Here is a 26,040-nt window from a genome sequence, read left to right on the forward strand (position 1 = left end):
GTTAATCTATCATATGATATCATGCTGAGAGTTGGGCACTAGGAGAAGATTAAAAAGAGAGTTTTTTTGGTAGCATAACAGAATTATTGGAACTGTACTTTCATTGTATTTAGCAATGTCTGCTTTACTTGGATCATACATGCGCTTGTGCTAGACACTTCGCTTCCAGCATCATGAGGTTTTTGTCTCAAGTGTGGCTTGATCTTTTAGAGCATTGGCATTGGTTTATCTATATGCAAATGCAAAATCACATGTTTTGGAGATTGTCTTTGCCATTCAAGAAAAATTCCCACATTGGATTATGCACGTTTGAGCCAAAATAATAATAAAATATTATTTTTTATTATTATTAATTTTTTTTCCGGAAATTAATTTTTTTCATATATTTTTCAATTAGCACCCACTACAAAGATGTTGAAGGTAGAGTGGGAGGGGAGAGAAAAAATTAATAAAATAACATTTGTATAGTGAACAGTGCATATGCAAAAAATTAATAAAGTAACCACTGCCAATGCTGCATTTGCATCAGCGCATCAGCAACTGTATGGCTTGTAGCTGGAAAAGGATACATCTCTGATTATTGAATATTACATTGATTCAATTTTTTTTGAATTTTTATAATGCACTATCCTTCTTAGTTAATTTCGTGCCGTTTATTCTTCATTTCACTGAGGCTGGATTTCTTATTGGTTAGCTATAAATTTTCTGATGATCTTTATACTCTCAAACTGCTTGGATGGTACATGTGATCTGTTGTTACTGTTATGTACAGGAGAAGGCAGAGTCAGCTCTGCGTGCACATAGCAGCTCTGTCAGAGGAAGCAAAACACAAGCTAAGATTTCTGAAGATAGCATGCCGAAAACTGGAAAGCTTCAAGCTTTTATCAAGGAAGAAGCTCTAGTCCCTATATACAATGTATGCATTGTTCTTTTCCGTTACCGCTCATAGTTCCTAATCTTAACAATATTAGCTTGCAAGTAATTAATCTTCTCTGCAGGATGTCTTTCCATGCACAGCTGAGCAGTTCTTTAATATATTGTTGAACGATGATTCAAAATTTACAACTGAGTATCGTTCAGTTCGGAAGGATACTAATCTTGTTGTAAGTAACTTGCTAACTTATGGTCATCATCTTTTTTTGTTTATTAGTAAGCATATGCTTGGCTAATTAATTATATTTGATCATCATCTTCTTTTATTTTCATGATTTCATTGTATCCTTCTCTAGCTCCTAATTGTAACTAGGTGTTCTCAATTGTATGCTTCTTGTGTGCTTGGGCTATGCCTAGTTCTTGATTTAACAAAACTTTATTTTTACTTATAAAAAGAATTAATTAAAAGAATTTTTTACATACAATGAAATGGTCACAAGACACAAACATGGTTTTGGAGTTGATGGCTTGTTCAAGGTGTCTCAGTTTATTCCATATTTTTTCCTTTGAATATAAATATCGAAATAAATTAATGAAATGGTCATAAATGTTATTAAATCGAAGATTCAAGACAGACAGGAGATTCAAGACAGACAGGAATCTGATGGCAGAAATATGTATAAAAGCATTTGCAAATAAGTCACTATAAAGGCCATGTTTAATAACACCAGCCATGTTTTTATGGGTGAATAGGAAAAAAGGTAGCATTGCTGGGACATAGCCAAGTGGATTCAAAGATGACAGTGTCCTTGTCTCTGGTTTAGCAATCATTAAGTTTGCAATGTAATTTAAAGATAATATGATCTTGGAACAAGAAAGGATGGTAGAAAAGATTTATGAAATGGTTATTTTTTTGAAGAGTTAATATTTTAAATCACCAAGAAATTTTTGGACCTCTCTCCCCCCACCCCACTCTATCTACATGCATAGTATACACACAAGAGGATAATACTTTCTACTGCATTCTTAGCCCTCAAGAGGGTAATTTTTTCCATGGAAAAGCATTACCGCTTGGGTGGCGTTACTTGTGCAGACAGCAACTCTAATGAAGATCTTTAACTGTGGATAATCTAAGGAAGAATTACATCTTGGTAATGGATTAGTGCTATATGTGCAAGAAGAAGAATGGGGAATTAACCATTATATTCTCTTGCTTGATTTTAAAGTGGCTAGGGCATTGTGGAATTTGTTTTCATTGAGATGATGCCTAAATGGGTGACCGTTAGTGAATTGCTAGAAAGAGCAGATGAGTAGTCCATGTCGGGCAGAAGTTTGGCGGATACCATTATGCCTAATGTGGCACCTTTGGATGTCAAAAACCTGCAGAGGATGGTTTTAGAGTTTAAAATCTTTACATTCAACTCTATTTATAGTTGGACAAAGGTCCACTCGCTTTCCTTATTTCTCCTTAGTCTGGTGCTCTCTCTTGTATATTTTTTCTGCGTGCTTGGGTTGTACCCTGCTTCTGATAAAAGCCAATTCTCTTACAAAAATAAAAGCTTAATTTGTTTATCACTATCAATTTGACCTGTGTTAGGTTAGTAAACACATGAAGTTTTTTCCTTATTGAAGGTGCATGTCTTATGTAAGACACAAAGTTTTCTATAAATCCTAAGCACACGTGATTTTCGGGGCCATCTTGAATTCTTGATGCACATTGGTCTAGGTACAAAATGGAGTCATCAAAAATTTTGGAAGGGACACCCTACTGAATTATAAGCTTTAGTGTGTTAATACTTATTTGACAGTCTTCTAGATAGGAGTCTCTCTTGTTTAATAAATATTTTTTACTTATCAAGAAAAATAATTTTTTTCTATTAAATTTTATCAAAGTTTATAATTTTTTTTTAAAATTTTTGGTAATCATGCAGTTTTCTAATCACTGTCACCAATGTACCCCATATTTTCTATCCTCTTTTTACTTAAAAAGGCACATTCCCTTTTATTGCCTTTCTCATATTGCACTTATCTATATTAATATTCTTGTTTCTTAGAAATTAATTTCTATGAAACTTAATTGCCTAATGTCCTGAACCAAACGGTGTAGATGGCCTTCCAGTTAAGCTGACTTTGATGTGGTTATGCTATTTTCTCGGGTCTATAGCAAACACTTAAGAGTTAATGAATTACACGTTCTTACACTGTTCCATGCTAATTTTAGTGACAACTGAAGTGCTTTGTGCATTTTGAGCTAAATGATGAAAACGTAAGCTCCTCAAATGTATCCTAGGTGCACATAGTGTTGTTTTAGTCCCATTTGGAGTTGGAAGAATAAAATTGTAGCCTATTGTTTGCAGTTGTTCCCATGCCCCATATTAATGAATGAGGGAATATTTCTTGTGCTCATTACGTTAATGGCTTGGATTGCAAACTCAGCTGCATTTTTTAGCTAAACAGTTAAGCAGGACCTCTTGTGGCCCTGGGCATGGGAACTCCAGGAAATGATGTTGCTTTGACTCTGGGCAGCTGGAGGTTACACTGATCTAAGTAATATTTTCACAAGTAAATGTGAAGGCGCATCTAGGTACACAAGATGTATACAAGAGTCACCAATCTAGAAGTAGAAAAAGATACAAGAAAATTATGAAAAGGTAGCCCATTAAAGTCCATAGAGGTTGACCCCAGAATAGTGTCAATAAAGAAAGTTTGAGCTCCTCCAGCGACTGTAAGCAATACTCAAAATTCTTATCATTCCTTTCCCTTAAAATAGACCATACCGGGTAAGTAGGAACTATCTTCCATATTTGTGGGCTTCCTCCTAACCCTTTCCAAGAATTTGAAAAGTTCCACTGCCCTTCATAGCATGACCCAAGCCAAACATACATGTCTAAAGAAGTCGTTCTATAAAGCTCTAGCCATCTCACAATGGAGTAAAAGATGGTTAGCGTACTCCCCATTCCTCTTGCACATGTAGCTCCAATCAATCACCACAATGAGTCTTCTTTTTAAATTATTCATGGTGAGAATCTTGTCTAGATTTTCTGAGCAAAAAACACATCTCTTGATGGGGCCTCTTGTTTGTCAAATACCTTCCAAGGGTAGGGATTGTTCTCACAAGGGATGAGGATGAATTGTGAACATCACTTTCTTGGAAGGAACCCAAATCAGTTTATCTTCCCCTTCTCGTCCCTAATAAGTAGAAAACAGCCACTCTTAAATAATTTGAAGTACTACTGTGCAACTTTTTGACCATGGGAGTTTGTCTATAATTGCTGTTGGTGGCTATATTAACCTGAGATCTCATGCAACTCTTATGCCATCTCCAGATGGGACAATGGCATGCTGCAGATGAATACGATGGTCAAGTCAGGGAGATAAAGTTCAGATCCCTTTGCAACAGTCCAATGTGCCCACCAGATACTGCCATGACAGAGTACCAGCATGCTGTTCTATCACCAGACAAGAAATTGCTGGTAATACATCTCGTCCTATTTTTAATTTGCTTAGTTTTTTGTTATTATAATCACCTAGCTGTGATTACTTCTCGTATGACAAGTGGAGGTTAAAATCTTAAGTTCAATTATGTGGTACTTGAAATTTGCATATCTGAAAATAATTTGAGACTTCCTATGATTTTTTTAATTTTTTTTTTTTTTTGGGTTCATATACAGGCATCTTTTTTAATTTTCTATATCTTCATGGCTTCATTGACTTTTTTTAATTTATTAACTATGATGAGAGTTTCCCTTTCTTTTAGGTGTTCGAGACTGTTCAACATGCACATGATGTTCCTTTCGGGTCCTACTTTGAGGTAATTAATATTTTGTGTTGTTTGCATCTATATTCTCAAAAATACTAAGCAATAGTAAATGTAAGGAGTAAGCGTATGAGAGATGCAGACTCAGTATTTTAACAAGTGGCCTCACTGCCTACGTCATTGCCTCGAGCTAGCCCTTGAGGATTTTCAAATTCTATTCAATCTTTTTCAGGTAGAGATAGAAATCTATTATACCTTTAAGTAATAATGCTTCAAGGAATTTGTGTAGAACTCGTTCTACACTTACAATCACTTTAAGAGTGGTGATTTAGCTATTTCCATGTGTAGAGCTCCTACTACACTCACAAGGGTTATACACTCCCTTTTACATTGGAGTGTAGCCGGTCCGATTTTGTCTAGTTTTGGACATTTTTTATAACCGAACCGGCATACACTAGTTTTGAAAATTTAAGAATCAATACTAGATTGATTCACCACCGAAACATGAACTTGCGGTTTTTTCAGTTTTACAAATAAAGTAAATCATACTCCAACAAAACTTTAGCAAGTGATTTACCCATATCCTTCATTTTTTGTTATATTAATGTTTATAGTAATTTTATGTTATAAAATTAAAATTTATATGTTATATCAAAATTCAAATTTTATATTAAAATTATTAGATTAATTTATGTTATATCATAATCAAATGTTATATTAAGATTTATAAGATTAATTTTAATGTTATATCAAATGTTATATTAATTTTATATTATAAGATTAATAGACATGAATCATGAGATTTTAAAATTTTAGATATAATATAAAAAACTAAAAATAATATATATGTACCAGTCCGGTTTGGTTCAAACCAGTGTTCTAAAAATCAAAACCAGACCAGTTTTCAACCAGTTTTGCTATATAGAAACCGGTATCAGATCGGACCCGTTTCCCGGTTTTTTTACAACCCTACTTTTACGGTTACACAAAATCTAATAGTGGATAGGTTATCAAAGTACATTCCTCAATAAGTGAAATGAAATAATACGACGAAAATCATCTCTCTCAAAATGAACAAGTGATGAAGTTAGAAAAGAATACTAGAACACTAGAAAGGAAAGAATGGGAGTTTTGATGAATGAGTATTGAAAAGCTTGTAATTATTGTGTCTTTAGGAGATCCCAAATGAGCTATTTTATAGATATAGAGACTTCCTATTCAAATTTAAAAACTTATTTCTATTTAACAAATGTAAAAATGACATCATTTTTTTATAGGTAAAAAAAAATGACATCATTTACTACTTATAAAAATAAAACAAACAACATCGTTTAGTTTTTTTAAAAAAAAGGACATCAATCGTTTTTAAAATTTCAAATTTTTAAACATTCAAATGTATCATGCACATGTTTTAAAGGACATTAATCATTTTTCAAATTTTTAAACTTCAAAGCATCATGCACATCTGAAAAAATGCAAACTGATTTTTCATGAGTTCTTAAAAAACATTTTTGGGCCTTAAAACTTTTTCAAATTAGTAAGGGATGTACAGAAAGATAATCTTAGAGCTTTATTAGTTTACTTGTTAATTTCTTGTTCATCCTTGACTTGTTGATGTCTTTGAGCTATAACACTTCATGATGTGATCAACTTAAGACTCCTTTATGTTTGAACTTGTTTGTGGTTTGGGTTGAGCACCAACAATGTCGGAGTCAAAGTGCCCTGATTCACATAGCCTCCAATCTAATCGGATTTAGGCTTCCAAATTTCAGTTTTTTTTTAAAATATTTTTTCAATTTCAATTTTTTAATTTTATTAAAATATAACCAAAATTGAAAAAATAAATCATTGTAAAAATTAACGTTATTATTATATGTTATTATGCATTAGTATTATATATTATTATATGTTAATGTTTATACATTAGTTGTTATTATACATTAGTGTTACATGGTAGCTGTTAGAGGGAATGATTGTAATTAGTGTATATGAGGGTATTACTGTCATTTGTATGTAGTATGTATAAGCTCAGAAGATCAATGAATAATATCTTGTGATTTTCTCTCTCTATATTCGACTACATGGTATCAGAGCTTTGAGTAGTCAGTTGGTAGTGGTGTGACAGGGAGCTAGTGGTGGTTGGTGGTGGTTAGTGGTGCAGTGTGGTATCGCCGTCACCGTCTGTGGTGGTTGTTCTCTTCGGCATTGGCAGCAAGGAGCTGAGGAAGCTTTTTTCAACACGTTTTTGGTGACCTTAGGTGTCAAAGTCACCAGAATCCAACTTGCCGACGTTTTTTGTGCACGCTGGTGTGTTTTCTGCGTCATCGGCTGCCGAAACGACGATTTATCACCGGCGACGAGCTCCTTTTGAGGTGTTTGGTTGCAAGTCTCAACAAACCCAGTTCTTGACTGCGTATGCCCCCAACCTGAAGTAGGAACTTATTCCTATTCGGAATAAGACCCATTTGGTAACGTGTATACAGTAAACAAGCTTCTCTTATTCTCGTTTAGGATAGCTTATTCCCATTTAAGGTCAGTTGTGAAACCGATTCAAACCAGTACCCAAAATTTCCCGAAACAGACCAGTTCAGACCCGAAACATACCGGTTTAGACCCGATACCTACTTATTTCGACCAGTACAGGCTAGTTCTACCCGATACAGGCCCGAAATTTGGGTTCTTAATCTAGATTTCTACTTTTCCAGATTATATTTCCCAATTTTTCATCCATATTTCATATTTTTGTGTTAAATCTTTGTTTCCAAGTGAATTGTTGTGATACTTTTCTCCATGGCAACTAAATTTGAGTCAATATTGCTCGCACCAAATGTTAGTATGCCTATGACTTCAGTGAAGTTGAATGGAAAAAATTATATGTTGTGGTCAAAATCTGTTGAAATGTTTTTGAAAGGTAAGGGTCTTCATCATACTTACTTTGTTGATCCAATGCTTGCCTTGACTAGTTCTACCTTTGCTCAATGGGAGCAAGAAGATGCTCAAATATTTTCTCTGATGTTGACCAGTATTGAGCCTAATATTTGCACAAGCTTAATACATTTTGAGACCGCTCAAGAGGTGTGGAGGCATCTCAAACAAATGTATTCGGATGCTGGGAACATAACCCATATTTATGAGTTGTGTAAGCAATTCTTTGGGTTGGAACAGAGTGCTTTGGGCCTGGAAGAGTATTATTCTCAAATGATGAGTATATGTGAAGAACTCAAAATGTATCAACCTATCACTTCTAATGTTCCAAGTATGCTAAAACAACGGGAAGATTTTAATGTTGTTCAGTTTTTTGTTGACTTAAAACCTGAGTATGAGTCAGTGCGTTCTCAAATTTTGGCAAGTCCACAGCTTTCTTAATTTCCTGATGTGTTATCTTGACTTCAGGGAGCTACATTGCCTTCTGATCAGAATAATGAGAGATCTGCTTGAGTTGCCTCCTATGTTGCTCCTGGTGGGCGTGGAGGCCGGAGTGGTAGAGGTGCACTTAGGGGACGTGATGCTAGAGATAATCGCACTCAAGGTCATGAATCTTGTAAGTACAACCATTGTGGTCACACTAACCACTCAGTGGACTATTGTTGGAATCTACATGGTAGACCATCTGGGTCCGCTAATTAAGCCACTTTCTAAGATGCTACATCACCATTAGCGAGCTTCAACCTAACTCCAATGATGATCAGCATATCAAAGGATGAGTAGTTTTTGGGTCACACACAGGAGGCTTCATCTTCCATAGCTACTCGTGCCCATTTAGGAATAGCGCCCACATGTCTTGTCTCATCTACTCAAGATCCATAGATCATCGATTCAGGAGCCAATGAACACTTGGCTGGTTTATCTTATTCCTTATCTAAGTTAGATACTATAACATCTCCAAAGAGTGTTACTCTTGCTAATAGTTCTCTTACTAAAGTTACAGGCATTGGATCCACTAAGCTCACCGATTCTAATAGTTCTCTTAGTTTTCCCTTTAGTTTGCTGTCCATTAGTAAAATTACTCAAACTCTTCAATGTTCTGTGAGCTTTTATCCCTCGTATGTATTTTTCAGGATCTTAAGAAGAAGATTGGTACGGGGCATAAAGCTGGTGGTCTGTATTACCTTGATGTCAAATAGTCACCTACTCGAGCCCTCACATCCTCATCATATGCTTTTGAATGGCATTGCCACCTCGGACACCCATCCCTTTATCTTTTGAAACGTCAAGTTAGGAATCTTGGAAATGTGTCTCCATTTTCTTGTGGAGCATGTCAGCTTAGCAAACACCATTACATGTCTTTTGTACCTCAAGTTGATAATCGAGCTTCTAATCCTTTTGAATTGGTTCATTCTGATATATGGGGACCAATCAACATTGCATCAAACAATTTTCAATATTTTGTTACATTTGTTGATGACTATTCTCGTATGACATGGTTGTTTCTGATGAAGGCACGATCTAAACTTTTTCCATATTCGAAGTCTTTCAGGAAGAAATTAAAACTCAATTTAGACAAAAAGTTCAAGTCTTGCATTCTGACAATGCTAAAAAATATCAATCTAATGCCTTTGCCACTTAAGTAATTAAGGAATTGTCTATCAAACTTCATGTTCTTATACACCCCAACAAAATGGGCTGGCTGAATGCAAAAATCGCCATTTGTTAGATGTAACTTGAGCACTTTTACTGCACATGCATGTTCCTAAATGCTTTTGGAGTGCTAGTGTTCTTAATGCGTGTCACCTTATTAACTGTATGCTCTCATCAGTCCTCGATGGTTCATCTTCCTTCTCCATCTTGTTCCCTTCCTCTTAACCTTTTTCTATCCCTCCAAAAATCTTTGGGTGTGTTTGCTATGTTCATAATCTTGGCCCAGGCTTTGATAAGCTTGATTCACGTGCTATTAAGTGTTTGTTTGTTGGTTATTCTTGGACTCAAAAAGGATATCGTTGCTATAGTTCTACTCTTAGACGTTACTTCACTAATGCTAATGTCACCTTTTTTGAGTCCATATCCTATTTCTCGGTAACATCTTTTGTTATTGAGTGATCCTCTACAATTGCCTACCCTTACCCTTTCTCTTGCACACTCACCCACTCTTAACCAACCCTCCTCGGTACCTTCCCTTGTTTCTTTACAAGTGTACTCACGTCGCTTGCGACCCCGAGCTCCCATGTCTCTACCAACCTTATCTCCATCTTCAAATCCTGAGTTACCTAGTGCTTCAAACTCTCCACTTATTGCTTTCCAAATAGGTACTCACTCTTGTGTTACTCAACATCCGATTAGTCAATATGTCTCTTATTATGCCTTATCTCGATCTTTTCATGTTTTACTTCTCAACTTTCAAAGCTTTCTATTCCTAAAACTATTCAGGATGCTTTATCTGATCTGGAATGGCGGACAGCTATGGAAAATGAAATGAATGCTCTTCACCATAATGGGACATGGGATCTTGTTCCTCTACCACCTGCTAAACACCTTGTTGGTTGTAAATGGGTATATACAATCAAATTTCACCTTGATGATTCTGTGGAACGTCTGAAAGCCCGCTTTATTGCTAAGGGTTACACTCAAAATTACGGGATTGATTATGACTAGATTTTCTCCCCGGTTGCCAAAATTTCTTCTGTTCGAGTATTGATCTCTCTTACTGCTAATTTGGATTGGCTCTTATTTCAGTTGGATGTTAAAAATGCATTCCTACATGGCGACTTACATAGGAAGTGTATATGGAGCAACCACCTGAGTTTGTTGCTCATGGTGAGTATCGAGATATTGTGTGCAAGTTAAAAAAGGCTTTATACCGTTTGAAACAAACTCCTCGAGCATGGTTTGGGAGGTTCTCTGATGCTATATTGGCATTTGGTCTCCATAGATGCCAAACAGACCACTCGGTATTTCACCTGCATAGTGATGCAGATCATATCTTGTTGGTTGTATATGTGGATGACATTGTAATTACTGGGAGTGACTCGGCTAGAATTGCCAAGTTGAAACAATTCCTACATGATCAATTTCAGACAAAAGACTTGGGCAAACTTAGATACTTTTTTGGAATTGAAGTTGGTAGACCAAAGAAAGGTATTAACCTATCTCAGAGAAAATATGTACTTGACCTTCTGGAAGAAACTGACATGTTGGGTGCACGGCCTATTGACACACCTATGGACTCAAATCGTAAACTCTTGAAAGATGAAGGGAAGTTGTTTGGAGATCTAGGTCGGTATCAAATACTTGTTGGTAAATTGAATTATCTTGCTATTACTAGACCTGATATCTCTTATGTAGTGAGAGTAGTAAGCCAATTTCTACAAATGCCCAGGGTTTCACATTGGGATGCTGTAATCATATTCTTCGTTATCTTAAGCGAGCTCTTGGCATTGGATTGTTGTATAGATCATGGACATTTTAGAATTGAAGCCTTTTCAGGCATTGATTGGGCTGGATCTCCTTCAAATAAAAGATCGACGACTGGATATTGTATCTTTGTGGGAGGTATAACTTAGTTATATGGAATAGTAAGAAGCAAACAGTAGTAGCTTGGTCTAGTGCAGAAGCTGAATATAGAACAATGGCTCACACTACTAGTGAGCTGACATGGTTGCAATACTTTCTTCAAGAGATTGGGTTTCTAGCTCCTGTCCCTCTTCAATTACCTTGTGATAACCAAGTTGCGGTGCATATTGCATTTAATCCCATTTTCCATGAGAGGACTAAACACATTCAGATTGATTATCACTTTATTCAGGATAAAATATTAAGTGGTGACATTTCTATATCCTTTGTGAAGTCTGCTGATCAACTTGCAGATATATTTACTAAACCATTGTGTTGTAGACGGTTAAAGCTTATTTGTTCCAAGTTAGGTTTATATGATATATATGCACCAGCTTGAAGGGGAGTTTTAGAGGGTATGGTTGTAATTAGTGTAATTAGTGTATATGAGGGTATTACTGTCATTTGGATGTAGTATGTATAAGCTCAGAAGATCAATGAATAATATCTTGTGATTTTCTCTCTCTATATTCGACTACAGTAGCAATAGTTAATAGTATGGTGTTTACATATATTAAACTATTATTAGTCAATTTAGTCTATTTATATTATAGTATAAACATATTATTTTATAATAATTTGCTAATATTAGTATATTATTGAATTTAATTAGCTATATAAGTTATAGTTATATAAAATATATATGATTAATATATAAAAAATACATCTATCTTTATAAAATATGTACAATATCGGAGTCGGAGTCGGTACATTGCCATCTCCGACTCCAACTCCGGTTGTTGGTTAAAAAAGCTCCAACTTCGATGAATCGTTGGAGTCGAAGCGGAGTCTAATTTTCGGATTTTTGCTCAGCCATAAAATAGGAAAACAAAGAGTTAAAAAATTTGGTGAACTAGTATGCTCATGATTGAGTAGAGGAGCTGGAAAGAGAGAGAACCTACATTTAAGACATACACGAGCAGATAATGGCAAGCATTTAGGAGACAAATAATATTTTTTTTAGAAGATCAAAAAAATGTGGGGACAAGCTGGATTTAATCCTGCTGGTCTAACAAAACAACTTTTGACAAAATAAGTCTAACTATCTTGTAATTGTTGCCCAAGTGAGATGTGAAGAGATTTGACTTTTTGTCCTAACACCGATATGTGCTCATGTTTGTCTTTAAAAGACAATCTTGTGCTTATCCAATTTGCATTTAATCTTCTTCCTTACATATCCATAATCAATCTGCATTTTTACTCTGCATATTTACTCTTTTAGCAATAGTTTAACAATCTTCTTCTAGCTACCCTTTTGATCAGTATTATACCCCTTAATCACCAATTTTCTCAGCATCTAACATAGGTACTATGGTGGAATAGGAAAGAGATTTGGCTAATAAGTCAAATGAATGGGTCATCTATGAACCAATAGCCCTTGGTACTCAATTTTCATCGTCCATTGCTACATTTTCTCGACAATTGCAAGTTAGAGCAAATGATGTTGAAATGCTTAACAAGAGAAGTTCTATACTCTAACTAATAATTCATCAATCTAATATGAAGATAGGAGCATTAAGACGAGAAAATAAGCAGTTGAAGTCTTTGATGGACTCTTCCTTTTGATTGACTGATCCTTAGATAGAGATAACATTCATATATGTGAAAAGCAAGTGTGTTAAAAAATGAAGTTAAGAACCTCAAATTTTTGTAAGTAATTTTGAGATAATAAAAATTATTCAACAAATATCTATAACATGCATCATTCCTAGTTCTACCAACTAGTTGTGTGTGATTGTGAAATCTACTAACTAGTTGCGTATGCTTGTGAAAATCTAGTACAATGTCACCCTTTTGCTTAGTACTAGAATATTGATCGGGTTCTTTGAAAGATTTATAATACTGATATTATCACATTTGCTTGGAATGTATACATGAATTTAAAATCTTCAAGTTGTTGTTTCAACTTGAGTACAACAACTACCCACAATAACATATTTTGCCTCAACAGTAGATAATGCAACAAAATTTTACTCTTTACTAAACCATGAAACAAGTGCATGACCTAAGAAATGGCATGTTTCACTTGCACTTTTTCGATTAATTTTATAACTAGTGTAATCTGCATCTGCATCTGAGTAACTAATTAGATCAAAAGAAGTGTGCTTATGACATCATAACCTTTGATCAATTGTACCAACAATATGTCTAAGAATTTGTTTAATAGCAATTAAATGAGATTCTTTTGAAGATGATTGAAATCGTGCTCATAAGCATATACTGAACATAATATCCAGTTTACTTGCTGTCAAATACAATAAGCTACTAATCATATCTCGCTATACTTTTGAGTCGATTGGTTTACTGTTTTCATATTTGTCAATATTGGTGGATAGGCTCATTGGTGTTTCAATTTCCTTTTTACCTTCCATTCCAAGTTTTTTGAGTAATTATTTGATATACTTTGATTGATTAATGAATGTTTCATTAGTTGCTTGTGTGATTTTTAATCCAAAAAAAAAGTTAAGTTCTCCCATTATATCCATCTCAAATTCTTTTTGGCATATTCATAGCAAATAATTGACACATATTTTCATTAGTAGCATCTAATATGTCATCTACATACATTTGAATTTAAAGAATATAAACCTTTTCATGTTTAATGAAAATGATTGTGTTGATTTTTCCTTTTATAGTTACACGAAATCTGATAGTGGTAGGTTATCAATCACACTCCTCAATGAGTGAAACAAAACAATACAACGCAAACTATATCTCTCTAAAAATGAATAAGTGATAAGACTCAAACTAGAAACAATAGAATGAGAGTTTTTGACGAATGAGTGCTGAAAAGCTTGTAATTGTTGTGTCATTAGAAGATCTCAAATGCATTATTTTATAGATATATGAGAGAATTCCATTCAAATTTAAAAGCTTATTTCTATTTAACAAACGTAAAAAACAATATCATTCACTTTTCATATTTTTCAAACATACTATGCATTTTTTTAATAAAAAAAATAGGACATCAATCATTTTTTAGATATCAAATTTTCAAACTTTCAAACATATATGCACGTGTGAAAAAAGACGTCAATCACTTTTTAAACTTTCAAACATATTATGCACATGTGAAAAAAAAATGCAGATTGATTTTTCATGAGTTCTTAAAAAATATTTTTGATCCTTAAAACTTTTTAAAATTAGTATGTGATGTACAAAAAGATATTCTTAGAGCTTCATTAGTAGACTTGTTCATTTCTTGCTTATCCTTGATTTGTTGATGTCTTTGATCTTTAACACTTCATGATGTGATCTACTTGAGACTCCTTTATGCTTGAACTTGTTTGTTGTTATCAAAATCCATATGCAACTATGGAATTATATGATGCTTGAAACCTTGGGGCCAACAAGAAGGTTACTAGATTTCATATTCTTTCTTTAAACAAAATGAAATATGGAGCAACAGGTCTAAACTATAATGCCCCAATGGAAGGCTCAAGCACATAGCCTATACTCCAAAGGACTAGTCAATGATAAAATTGGAGCCCTATTGAAACGTTACAAAGAACCAGAATTTCTCTTTTCCAAGCAATGTGGGATCCCGTACACACCTACCCTTATCACTTATTAGAATTGGGTATCACAATCTCCCTCCCTTATATTTCCCGACGTCCTCGTCGGGCCAATCTGTCATAGGTAACATAACTCAAGTCTCACATTTCTCTCTGGAATAAGCTCTGATACCATTTGTAACTCCCCAATAGAAAAGTCCAAACCACCTAGTCTACACTCTAAAAGGATCAGTCAATGATACAATTAGAGCCACATTGGAATATTATACAGAGCTAGTACTTCTCATTCCCAAGCAATATGGGATCCTATACACTACCTACCCTTATCACTTATCAGAACAAGGTATCACATAAACGCAAACTGGTAGTACACAAAGGAGAACCTTCATTTTGAAACCGAGGCATCTTAAAATTAAATAGCTGGTTGTCAGCATGAGATATTACTTATTTCGTTAAACCAATAGAACCTTCCCTCCTCATTATAAGTCCTCTAATTTATTAAAAGAATATTATTGTTCTTTTGGATTTGTGTTATTGATGTGTGTGAATATGATCTTTATTGGCATGGTTAAAAATCACTCCATGGTTCTGCATTTTTACCATGGTCTAGTTTGAATCTGCTAGTTGATAATCTTGCTTTTTCCTTGTTGGAATCAAACTGGAGTGTTTTCACACCATGTGGAGTTTACAACACTTGCGATTTATCAGGATTTTTACAGAAAAGTTGATCTGTGAAACACTGAAACCTAGTTGTTCAAGCTCTGGCTTCATTATACCATGAAAACTTTTCAGTAGTCGTTCTAGTGCTCAGATGAACTTTTTATGCCCTGTTACTTGTTAGGCCTCCATTTCTGTTAATTTTTTATTCTCAAGTTTGTTCTGACTGTCTAACTTTTTACCTTGACATAAAACTCTGCCTGCTACTCTTTGCTGAAGAGATATGTCATTTTTTCGGGAAAATATTTTCTTCCAATTAATGTTGGTCTGATTGCCTCAAAATTATGTGCATTGGTGCATCAATTCCTCGCCTACTGCTGCACTGCATCATAAATTTCAAGCCAAAATCCCTGTACTGTGTGAGAGATCAAAATTTTTCCGAGATGAATTCATCATTTGCTTGTTGATTCTTTCTCTATGTATAGCATTTTTGTACTCTTGAAATCTAATGAGTTTTGGTTTTTACTTGACCACCCTTGTTTCTGTCTCATCGTGCAATTTTTTATTGAGTTTATTTGGGGGAGGGCATCCTTGCAGTTCTATTGTCGATGAATATTTTTAGAGTTGCCAAATATCTAAACATTTGCTACGGATTTCTATTGGGCTTGTCAACCAGAAGTTGTAGCAACTGCAACCAATGTCTGATTCGGTTGTTTCCTCACAGTATGCTGCAGTGACATGCTGTTGAAGGAGCTTTCTTTGATAAAAGCCAATTTTACAAATTGTTCATATTTAAGTTGTTCCTTCGGTATCATCTGTAGTTAATAATTACTCCTACAAATGGGATTTATTATCTGAAGGGAGGTAGACCTACACAGGAATTTTATTTTTCAGTTGTTTATGTTGTTTCCTCATTGAGACATAATTTCATTTTTAAGAAAATAAAAAAGCTAATGGTTAATTCCAGAAGTCCTTGTTATTTCTGCTTCCATGAGGTACAATTATAAATTCATATTTACATGTTTTCAATTCACCATAGACCGATTCCTGTTTGGATTTGGGAGTATTGAATAAATCCTATTCGTGCTTATTATTTCTTTTCTGCTACTCGTGTTGATGGCCTAGAATTGTTTTATTGTGAAATAAGGCTTGATAGATGGAGGATGGGGGATACAGATTATGAAATATTTGTAGCAATAGAAGATTTTTGTTTCAGTAGTAAGTTCGGTTCTTTGGTTGAAATTAGATCATTTTGATCGTCGGCCATCTACAACTTGTGTGTGACAAACTATGAATTAGACACAAAAGGCTGGATAGGAAACTTGGTATTAGTTGATTGATTGTTTAGATTTATTCCTTGACAATTACTTGACAGTAGACCAGGGGCATTGACCATTGAAATTTTTAACAAGTAGACATCAATTTTTTGGTCAGATTAATAAAGTTTTGATTTGCAAAGGAAACTTTTGATTGATTTATTTGCTACCATTCTTTCACTGCTTTATATGGGACATTAATTTTGTTGGTGTTGCATCAGGTCCACTGTAGATGGTGTTTGGAGACAAATGCTGAAAACTCATGTAATATAGATATAAAAGTGGGTAAGTATTGGATTACCCCTCATTTATCACTTTCACTGACATTGATCTGCATTTTGCGATAATGTTGCAACTGAAGTATGTAAGGTGAGATGAGTGTTGTCTTATGGTTCCTTGCTACCTTAGCCAACTGTGATGTAGGATCATTCAGTTCAAAATGTGGTATACTTTCGATTCAATAATTTTGTTGTTTTGGAAGTATCCTTCTTTTGATTCCCTATCTATATATTCTAAAAGGCAATATAGAAAGTTTAAGATAATATTAAATCTTGGATAAATCTAAGCCTATATTGACCAAATGCTACTTCTCATATCAAATTTATATATAAGCCTAAGCCCTATAGTTCTTCTTTTAAGGCATATGGACTCAACAAGTAGTAAAAAAGGGTGATCCTTGCTCTCATTCCAATTTCACATGCAACCGTCATCCATAGCCTAGTTCACATAGGTGAGGTTATAGTTTTGTTGTAAGCAGCTATATTAAGTGTCGGTGTTAAGAGTGTGCCATGGTTCAATGCATTGTTTTTAATTGAAGTTGATTAAGTGGCATCTCAGTCAGCCTATACTGGCTGCCTTATGCCATGGATATGTGGTGGCTGTGCACTCACAGGGCATGGAGTGTAACTTCATAATTTTACAGTAGTTAGATTTGATCAAAAGCCCTTTATGATTTCAACTAGTCAACCAGTTAACATTATTGTGATTTCTTTATAAAATATTCCGATAGATCAACATGTAGCTGTGCATATGGGTTTAACATTAATTTGCAAATGTTGTAGCATACTGTGGCAAGATTTAAATGCTTCTAGTTTCCTATCACTTCGTTCAACACAAAGTGTTTTTCCCCCTATTCAGGAAGTTAGTTTTTAATAGAATTGGTGGTAATTTGGGCAGGCGCTCACTTTAAGAAATGGTGTGTTATGCAATCCAAAATTAAGGCAGGGGCTATCAACGAGGTTGGTACATATTTGATTGAAGCGTTCTCAATTGGGTTTTCCTGATTGTTCATTGTCTTTCAAAAAGTGCATGGATTTTAACCGTAGCTGCTAATATGACATTTTGACATTTATACAAATTTTACATGCCCTTAATGTAGTACAAGAAAGAGGTGGAAGTGATGTTAGAGTTGGCACGTTCGTATACCAAGAAAACAGCCGATAATACTTCTGGTGGGGCTGACATTGCTCCTTCCTCTCCCCCTGTAGCTCAAGAAAACAGCTAATATTTTCGGCGACCAAGGTTGGGTTTCCCTATATACTTATCCATCGATTTTGTAGCTTTTTTCTTTATTATTTATGAACAGGAACACATATGTAGAGACACCAAAGTTCCTCTGTATTCTTAATGTAATAGCACCCGGGCTCTTTAGGAGAGAACTGGAGGTGTATATTTGTGTAATCCTCTTCATGTAATGTGAAGATTTCAGTCTTCTGAAATATAGTGGTACATTCCTTTGTGTTTGGGACCATCTTCCCTTTCTCTTTCAGGAATGACTTTCAAATATAGGGCTCTTTGTGATAATAAGATGACATGAGATATTTTGAATACACAGTTCAAATAAGATGACATGAGATATTTTGAATAGTAGTAAAATTTTTGAGTTAAGATTAGATGAAATAATTTGTAAAAAAAAAAAAGTGTTTAGATGGTGAGATGAGATGAGCTAATTTTTAATTTTTTGAATTTGAAAAAGTTGAGTCCCACTATTTTAATTTTTAGCCAAATTGTGTACTGTGTATGTACTGTTTACTGTCAGATTTCACTGTTTATATACAGTTTACTGTCAGATTTTACTGTTTACGTACTGTTTATTATTGTTTATTTAAGCAGATATTTTTAAAATTGAGAGATGAAATATAATGTGTTTGGATATGGAAAACCAGTGTACGGTACATATGAGATAAAAACATCTCATCCGTACCGTGTATCCAAACCGTAGTGTTATGCATAAGTAGTTTTGGCGTTGAATTGTCTACAACAGTTGGAATAGCTTAGCAACAATTGCTCAAGTAGTTTTGGTAAAGTTTTATAAGGCGTCACAGTATGGTCACTTTTAGTTTTAGTTATCATGGTCTGAGATTCCATACTTTTTCTCCCTTTTTCCTAGAGAAAAATAAATGAAAGAATTTCTTTTTGGAACCTGAAACTAATCGGTATCCTGTTCTAATTTTTATTTGCTTTCATACTTTGTTCATTGCCCGTCATTTCTCTTCCCAAAAAATCCATCAACTCAAACTCATGGAGTCTATTGAGATTCAAAGCCATAGGTTAATGTATAGTGCAGCTGCTGATATTGAGGGATTTTCAGGTGATGAAGCTCCAATTTGAGATTCTTTCCAACTTATTGACCCAAATGGAGGATGGTCTAATGTACAAAGTAGACGCACGCAGCATTAAAAATGTTCATGTGAGAGGTCTACACTCAAAATTGGAAAAATATCTCAATTCATATCACCTTGAATAAGTAGGCAGTTTTTTAGCAGAAAATCCATTTTGTAGTGAAATGAACATTAACTGGTCATGAAGTATTTTACCCTATGGACCGGGATACCATGCTGCCCAGGCTTCTTCTTTTTTTTCACTTTTTTTTAATATATATTAAATATTTTTAAAAAAATTAAAAAAATATATACCTATACATTTAAAATCACTTCCTTAATCACTAAGTATTAAAAAAAAAAAAAAAATTGACTAGTGGTCAAGCCCAGGCGGCATACAAGCTTTTCCCTTTACCCTATTGGAGTGGAATGCCTACGCATAATCATCCAGTGCCATTGTTCGTCCCAAACTTAAAATACATGTACACTTTGGTCTGACTTGTATAGAGATTAACTCAAATCATTTGAAATTATCTTAGCATTCAAATACATCCCTAATGAATACATAATTGAAATTATCTTAGCATTCAAATACAGCCTTAATGAATACATAATTGCATGTCTAATTATCATTTTGATACTAAGAAACTTGATCAAAACTTATATATTTATGTTATATTTCAATGACTTGTTTGCTTTATGATTATACGAACAAAAATTAATATGAAACTAATTTGTTGCTTTTTTTCTCCTGAAGTCTTGTTGATCAAAAAAACTTTAGTATTTATGAAATCTAAACATTATAATAAAATGGTTATATAATATATATAAAGAAGTAATCAATTAAATATGGTATTGTATTAGCGCATACACAAATATCAAATACACAAGTACTCCTTAGTTAGAAACTGTTAATTCCAAGGGATTTGCTTTGTCAACCTTAGCCAATAGCATGGATGGAGAGTTTACCCATTTACTAGTCTAGGTAATCTAAAACCAAAACAACAATTTTCTCCATATGAAAAGAAAGCATCAAAATGAGGTAGATTGGGGTAGGTGGTGATGATGTACCTATCACTAGTTTCGTTTTCTCTATCGAAAACGCTCTAGAGAGGTAAAAAAAAATCTTACCTTCTCTGTTCAAAGCGTGGCTCTTCCCATTTGCATAGTCTAGATAATGTTCTACAGTATTTTTTTCAATTTTTTTTTAAATTTTTTTACCATAGCACAAAGAAGTGCCGATCTATTGCCTTCCGGCCACTCAAGACCGTCACGCGCCGCACCACAAAACTTGCCAACTACTGATCATTTGGATGGCAGAAGAAAAACGTCGAAAAGAATGATGCGTGATCCTCACGCATGGCCCAAACCACACGTAGATCTCACCCGCCACCACGCCACGATTAGTCTACCACCAACACGCGTGGCATTTTTGCGGTCAACAACCTCGTCCAATCTCTTAGTGTGGCAAGTGTCCTCACCACCATCATAGTTCTTGGTAGTCTCCTGTCGGCGATTCAACGCTTCTCCAGCTTCTTATTTTCTTATATTATTGTTCATCCTAAATAAAGATCATGGAAAAAAAAGGTAGTGGACTTCTTCTTCAAGCAATCCATACCAGCAACTTGCAATACAAATCCTATACTACAGCTTTCAACCATAGTATTATAGTTCGTTTATTGGACTGCATCAAAATCGCTTCAGACGGCTTCCCTTTTGTAGAAAATGAGTGAGGGTCAAGTCCTTAGATCTAGATCATTTTTTTTTTTTTTCTTGTGTTGTATTAGCTAATTTGGGATGGATGTCGAAGCCTTCTATCCTGTTATCTCTTGTATCTGTAACTGTTTTATATATTTACAATATTCTTGATAAAAAGTTAAAAAAGAAAAAGAAAAGGTATTGATGATGAATCCATTTCCTTTTGTTTAGAAATTAGAACGTTGCGAATCAGCCGCTACTATTTGTTTCGTGGAACTGGAACGACGCCGTATAACAAACAAAACGCAGGCTCGCGTCACCGTTTTTGGTTGTCTGCTTTGGAAACGCCAGTCTCGTATGTCTGGACCCTAGGTCTGACCCAAACGTTTTCACGAAATTCACCGGATCCTCGGAGCTGGGAAGAGAAGAAGTTGGAAAGTTTTTGACTCGGAGAATTAGATATGTCAAGAGAGATGGGGTTGTCGATCCATATCTTTTCTTTGGTTCTGCTATTTTCTCTAGTACCTTTTGGCTTCACAAAAGAGGAACTGAGCTCAAGGGAGTGCGAGGATCTGGGTTTTTCAGGGCTTGCTCTGTGCTCCGATTGTAACACTCTTGCTGAGTATGTTAAGGACCAAGGTAACCTATCCAAAAATTCATTTTGTTACAAGACGATTGGTGGGTATGTTTTCTATTGAATGGTAGCTTTCTCTGAGAATCATACGAGTGTTTTATATTTACAAATTAGGATTTTTTTTTTCTAATAGAGATTTGTTATTTTAGGTAATTTACCCTTTTTTTTTTGCAGTTAGCGGAATACTCATTTCGTTCATGTACTGTTAACATTCCTGTTTGTTCATTTTTTGCTGTACGAAGACTATTAATTATGTGATTTACTGGGTTTCGAATATTTTATGGGGCGAGGTATCGTGCTCAATTTACAGCCCCGAGGGGTCGTGCAGTGGTCGTGAGGCGACCTGTGTAAATCGGATATTGTGGGTTCGAAACTTTGCACTTACACTCTCGGAGCCATTAGACTAGGAGAATTTATAGTTCCCCTCGAATTATCCGAGGTTCACTTGTTGGAAACTTGTTAAAGGCATGTGCACCCAAAGATTAGTCTGGAATTTGTGTCGGACGCTTGGTTCCGATAAAATAAAGCGTTATTATCGGTTTACGCTTGAAATTGAGGTAGTTAACGTATTTTTATCAGAAGTTCATGTGATTTGCTTCCAAGGCATTACAGTGTGAGTTTTGGGTAATAATTAGTTCTGGCGCATTCTTGCGTTTAGTCTTTTCAAGTTAGCCGTTATTTTCTAATTTATTTACACATTAAAAAGTAATGATTAATTCTGGCATGAAAGAAGTAGAAGAATTCGAACGTGATACACCTTTGAGTCTTATAGATGTAATACAAAGATCTTAAGTCTCTGTTTTGTTTCAACAGAAATTTCTCTCTAGAAAATTTTATAAGAGAGATTTCTGGTGGAAATTTCTAATTCAATAAAAGTCTAAAGACTTGTCTTCTTCTTCAAACAGACTGAAAAAAAATTGTAAACAAGTCTTTTACAACTAGAACTAGTAATTCCATAGTCTCATGCAGTTGACTAGAAAATAGATGATGGGATGTGAATGCCTGTTATGAGGAAAACGACCAAGATTTATAGATTTGTTGATTAGGTTATTCCTCAACTCTTTGAGTTCTATTTGGACTTAGGTTATGCTCTTAGAGTTCTCCATAGATAAGATTTGTTGCTTTTACCATTGTTGTAAATGTGCTAAAGTCATTTGGTTGTAGATTTGGTATCAGACTGTTTGAAGTGTTGCACCGAGGATTCTGATGATTCCATGAGCAAGGTATGGATAAGATTTTAGGTTTTTAGAAGCTAAAACTTATGGTTTGCATTTAATATATTATTTACTTTTTATGATTTTGCTAATCCTAAATCTGTCTAAAAGTCAAAGGATTCATTATATAAACAATGATGTGGATAAAACAACAGGCTAATCTGTTAGGTAAAGGGTGACCCACTGTGGCTTCAATTTTTTGCTTATTCACACCACTCTTTTTGCATTCTTTTATTCCTTAGATTATGAATAAAACGTAGTTTTTAAGTTTTTAGTCCAATTTGTAAGTAACAAGAATATTCATAAAAAATTGTCAATGAAGTGCAAGATGATTAAAATAAATTTTAAAATGAAGTGCAAAATACTTAAGAAAAAACACTACTAATGGCATTCCCAATCTAAATATAGGGATTTTTTGCCTTTCTGGACCTCTTTGTGCATCTTGATAAGCTCAGTGCCATGGACTTAATTTTTCTTAATTTTTTGCAAGCATGTTCATCCTCACAGATTTACCAATACGATCTAAATGTCCCATTGCTAGGATGTTTTGATAATATTCTAGAACTCTCGCCACTGCAGTCCAAGAGCTGTTTACATGCTGCAGCTTTCATGACATGCAATTCTGAAGATTATTTTCACTTGTGAAAAGAAAAAGTTCTCATGAGATGCAATCTTGGCTTCACAAGAATTGCTTAGTCCATTTTCGTACTTCCATTAAATAATTGATACTAGTTTTTGAGAGAATTTCCTAGAAGTCAGAGAAACTTTAATTGAAAAGAAGTCTAGTTAATTTTAGGGTTATTGAGGCCATTCAAAGAATGGTGCATCATGGTTGATTATCTGGTTTTCGTTTAAGTTGGTATTCTGTAATAAATGTCGTGGAACTGCAGATTACCTATTCTGGTGCTGTTCTGGAGGTCTGCATGAGGAAACTTGTTTTCTATCCTGAAATTGTGGGCTTCATTGAAGAAGAGAAGGATCAGTTCCCTTCTGTTAAAGTTCAATATATTTTCAATTCTCCACCGAAGCTGATCATGCTGGACAATGCAGGACAACACACGGAAACCATAAGGTTAGCTTATTTTTGTTAGTGTTAACTGTTAAGCACTGTTCTCTTCAATGGATGGATAAAAATTTTTGTTGAGAGCATTGCTTGATCTGGTTGATGATAACAGAGCGATAATGCTGAAAGTTCTTTGATCGCCAGATGTATAAAATCTTGCAGCTTGGTTACCGTCATACCCCCCCCTCCCCTTTCATTTGTCCCCAGTTTGTCATGAACCATAGACTGACCTCTAGGTTACCCAGCTGATGGTTTCTGTCTGGCATGTGTCCCAAGTGTCAGCATTTGTTTCCCAAATTTTTTATCATTGTAGAGTGCCTGGTTTGCCATGTCCTTAACTTTGTTATATCATGTTACATGGAGCTGTTATGGAAGTCTGAATTGAGGCAGTCAAAATTGCATAGGTCTTGCCTCGATCTAACTTTGGTACCTACCTGAACCACATACTGTATCGGGGAGTCTGGAATTCATAACCTTACCCATTTCATATTGGCACACTATCTCTGGGTGAAAATCAAAGGGTCCATAGTTCAGTGGTAGAACATTTGACTGCAGATCAAGAGGTCACGGGTCTGAACCTTGTTAATATATTCTTACTTATCAAAAAAAAAAAAAACTTGTTAATATATTCCTTTAAAAGATCTGGTTGGAGCAAAGACCCAACTAAAAGATCTTGACTTGATCCTGTATTGGTAGATACCTAAACTCATACCTTAGAAGTGGCATTTTAGTTGAGATCAGATGTCCCCAGTTTGTCATGAACCATAGACTGACCTCTAGGTTACCCAGCTGATGGTTTCTGTCTGGCATGTGTCCCAAGTGTCAACATTTGTTTCCCAAAGTTTTTATCATTGTAGAGTGCCTGGTTTGCCATGTCCTTAACTTTGTTATATCATGTTACATGGAGCTGTTATGGAAGTCTGAATTGAGGCAGTCAAAATTGCGTAGGTCTTGCCTCGATCCAACTTTGGTACCTACCTGAACCACATACTGTCTCGGGGAGTCTGGAATTCATAACCTTACCCATTACATATTGGCACACTATGTCTGGGTGAAAATCAAAGGGTCCATAGTTCAGTGGTAGAACATTTGACTGCAGATCAAGAGGTCACGGGTCTGAACCTTGTTAATATATTCTTACTTATCAAAAAAAAAAAAAAAAAAAACTTGTTAATATATTCCTTTAAAAGCATCTGGTTGGAGCAAAGGCCCAACTAACAGATCTTGACTTGATCCTGTATTGGTAGATACCTAAACTCATACCTTAGAAGTGGCATTTTAGTTGAGATCAGATGTAACCCAATTTTGGCATTAAAAACACAAGCGTCTGGTTTAAGTTTTTCCAAGTGAAAATCGACTACAATGTTATTTTTAATTATATCTTTGATCTTTTATTTGCATTCTTCAGAGGAAAAAGAATAAGTTCTATGAACATCTCTTATTGGAACTTTTTTCCCCTTGTCACAGGATTGACAATTGGAAACGTGAACATATACTGCAATTCTTGCGAGAGAAAGTTAAGCCCACATCAGCAAACTGAGTGGTTTATTTTTGTTGTGTGTTTTTACTCAGGTCTGTATCATAATAATTTCAAACTTCCGGGGACCCATTTTTGCATAATTTATGACAGAAGAATGGAAACAACTTATTTTCATATTCCTGTCTTTACATACAATAGATATGAGTTTGATAAATCAATCGTATCAATGACAGATGCCTCTCTAAAACATAGCATGTACTAGGTGGAAGATTCCGTGCCCGTGAAGACCCAACAAATTATTATCCTGCATAGTATACGGTCTCACTATTCCATTCCGTCAATAATTTTCTACTCATCATTTCCATTTTTTTAACTAAATGTGTGGTGTATGAATGATGATTAGAAAATTTTAAGCTTCGTTTGTTAATCCAAAGTTAAATTATCTCATCTTATTTTATTTCATTTCATTATTATAATTTTTTCAAATCTCTACATAAAATATAATAAACAATTCAACATTTTCAAATTCTAAAATAAAATTACTACTAAAAAATTATATTATAATAAGATTTTATTTAACTTTTAACAAAATATTTCATTTCATTTCATTTAAACTTTGTTTTAGAAGGAATAAAATAAGAAAAATAAAAAAAATAAAATATAAATAAGTGTAGTATGTAACGTGTT

General features: G+C 34.6%; 2 protein-coding genes across 6 annotated transcripts in view; both read left to right on the top strand.

The window, feature by feature from the left end:
- LOC122300583 (BAG-associated GRAM protein 1-like) overlaps positions 1-18,406 on the top strand; it is a 42,058-nt gene extending 23,652 nt beyond the window's left edge. For 3 of the 5 annotated variants that reach the window (XM_043111348.1, XM_043111351.1, XM_043111352.1), the window contains 7 exons: positions 773-916; positions 999-1,103; positions 4,200-4,346; positions 4,631-4,684; positions 16,886-16,949; positions 17,841-17,902; positions 18,043-18,406. In XM_043111348.1, coding sequence (XP_042967282.1) covers positions 773-916; positions 999-1,103; positions 4,200-4,346; positions 4,631-4,684; positions 16,886-16,949; positions 17,841-17,902; positions 18,043-18,168 — 702 coding nt within the window. In that variant the 3' untranslated portion in view covers positions 18,169-18,406. The other 2 variants (XM_043111349.1, XM_043111350.1) reach the window with 2 other exon arrangements.
- A 2,837-nt stretch (positions 18,407-21,243) lies between these two features.
- On the top strand, positions 21,244-25,527 carry LOC122300586 (selenoprotein F-like). Its single transcript, XM_043111353.1, has 4 exons — positions 21,244-21,601; positions 22,761-22,819; positions 23,701-23,882; positions 25,341-25,527. The coding sequence occupies exons 1-4, from the start codon at positions 21,424-21,426 to the stop codon at positions 25,411-25,413; spliced, it is 492 nt and encodes a 163-aa protein (XP_042967287.1). The 5' UTR covers positions 21,244-21,423; the 3' UTR covers positions 25,414-25,527.
- The last annotated feature ends 513 nt before the right edge of the window (positions 25,528-26,040 follow it).

This window comes from Carya illinoinensis, chromosome 2 (assembly GCF_018687715.1).
Source record: "Carya illinoinensis cultivar Pawnee chromosome 2, C.illinoinensisPawnee_v1, whole genome shotgun sequence".
Classification (NCBI taxonomy): Eukaryota; Viridiplantae; Streptophyta; class Magnoliopsida; order Fagales; family Juglandaceae; genus Carya; species Carya illinoinensis.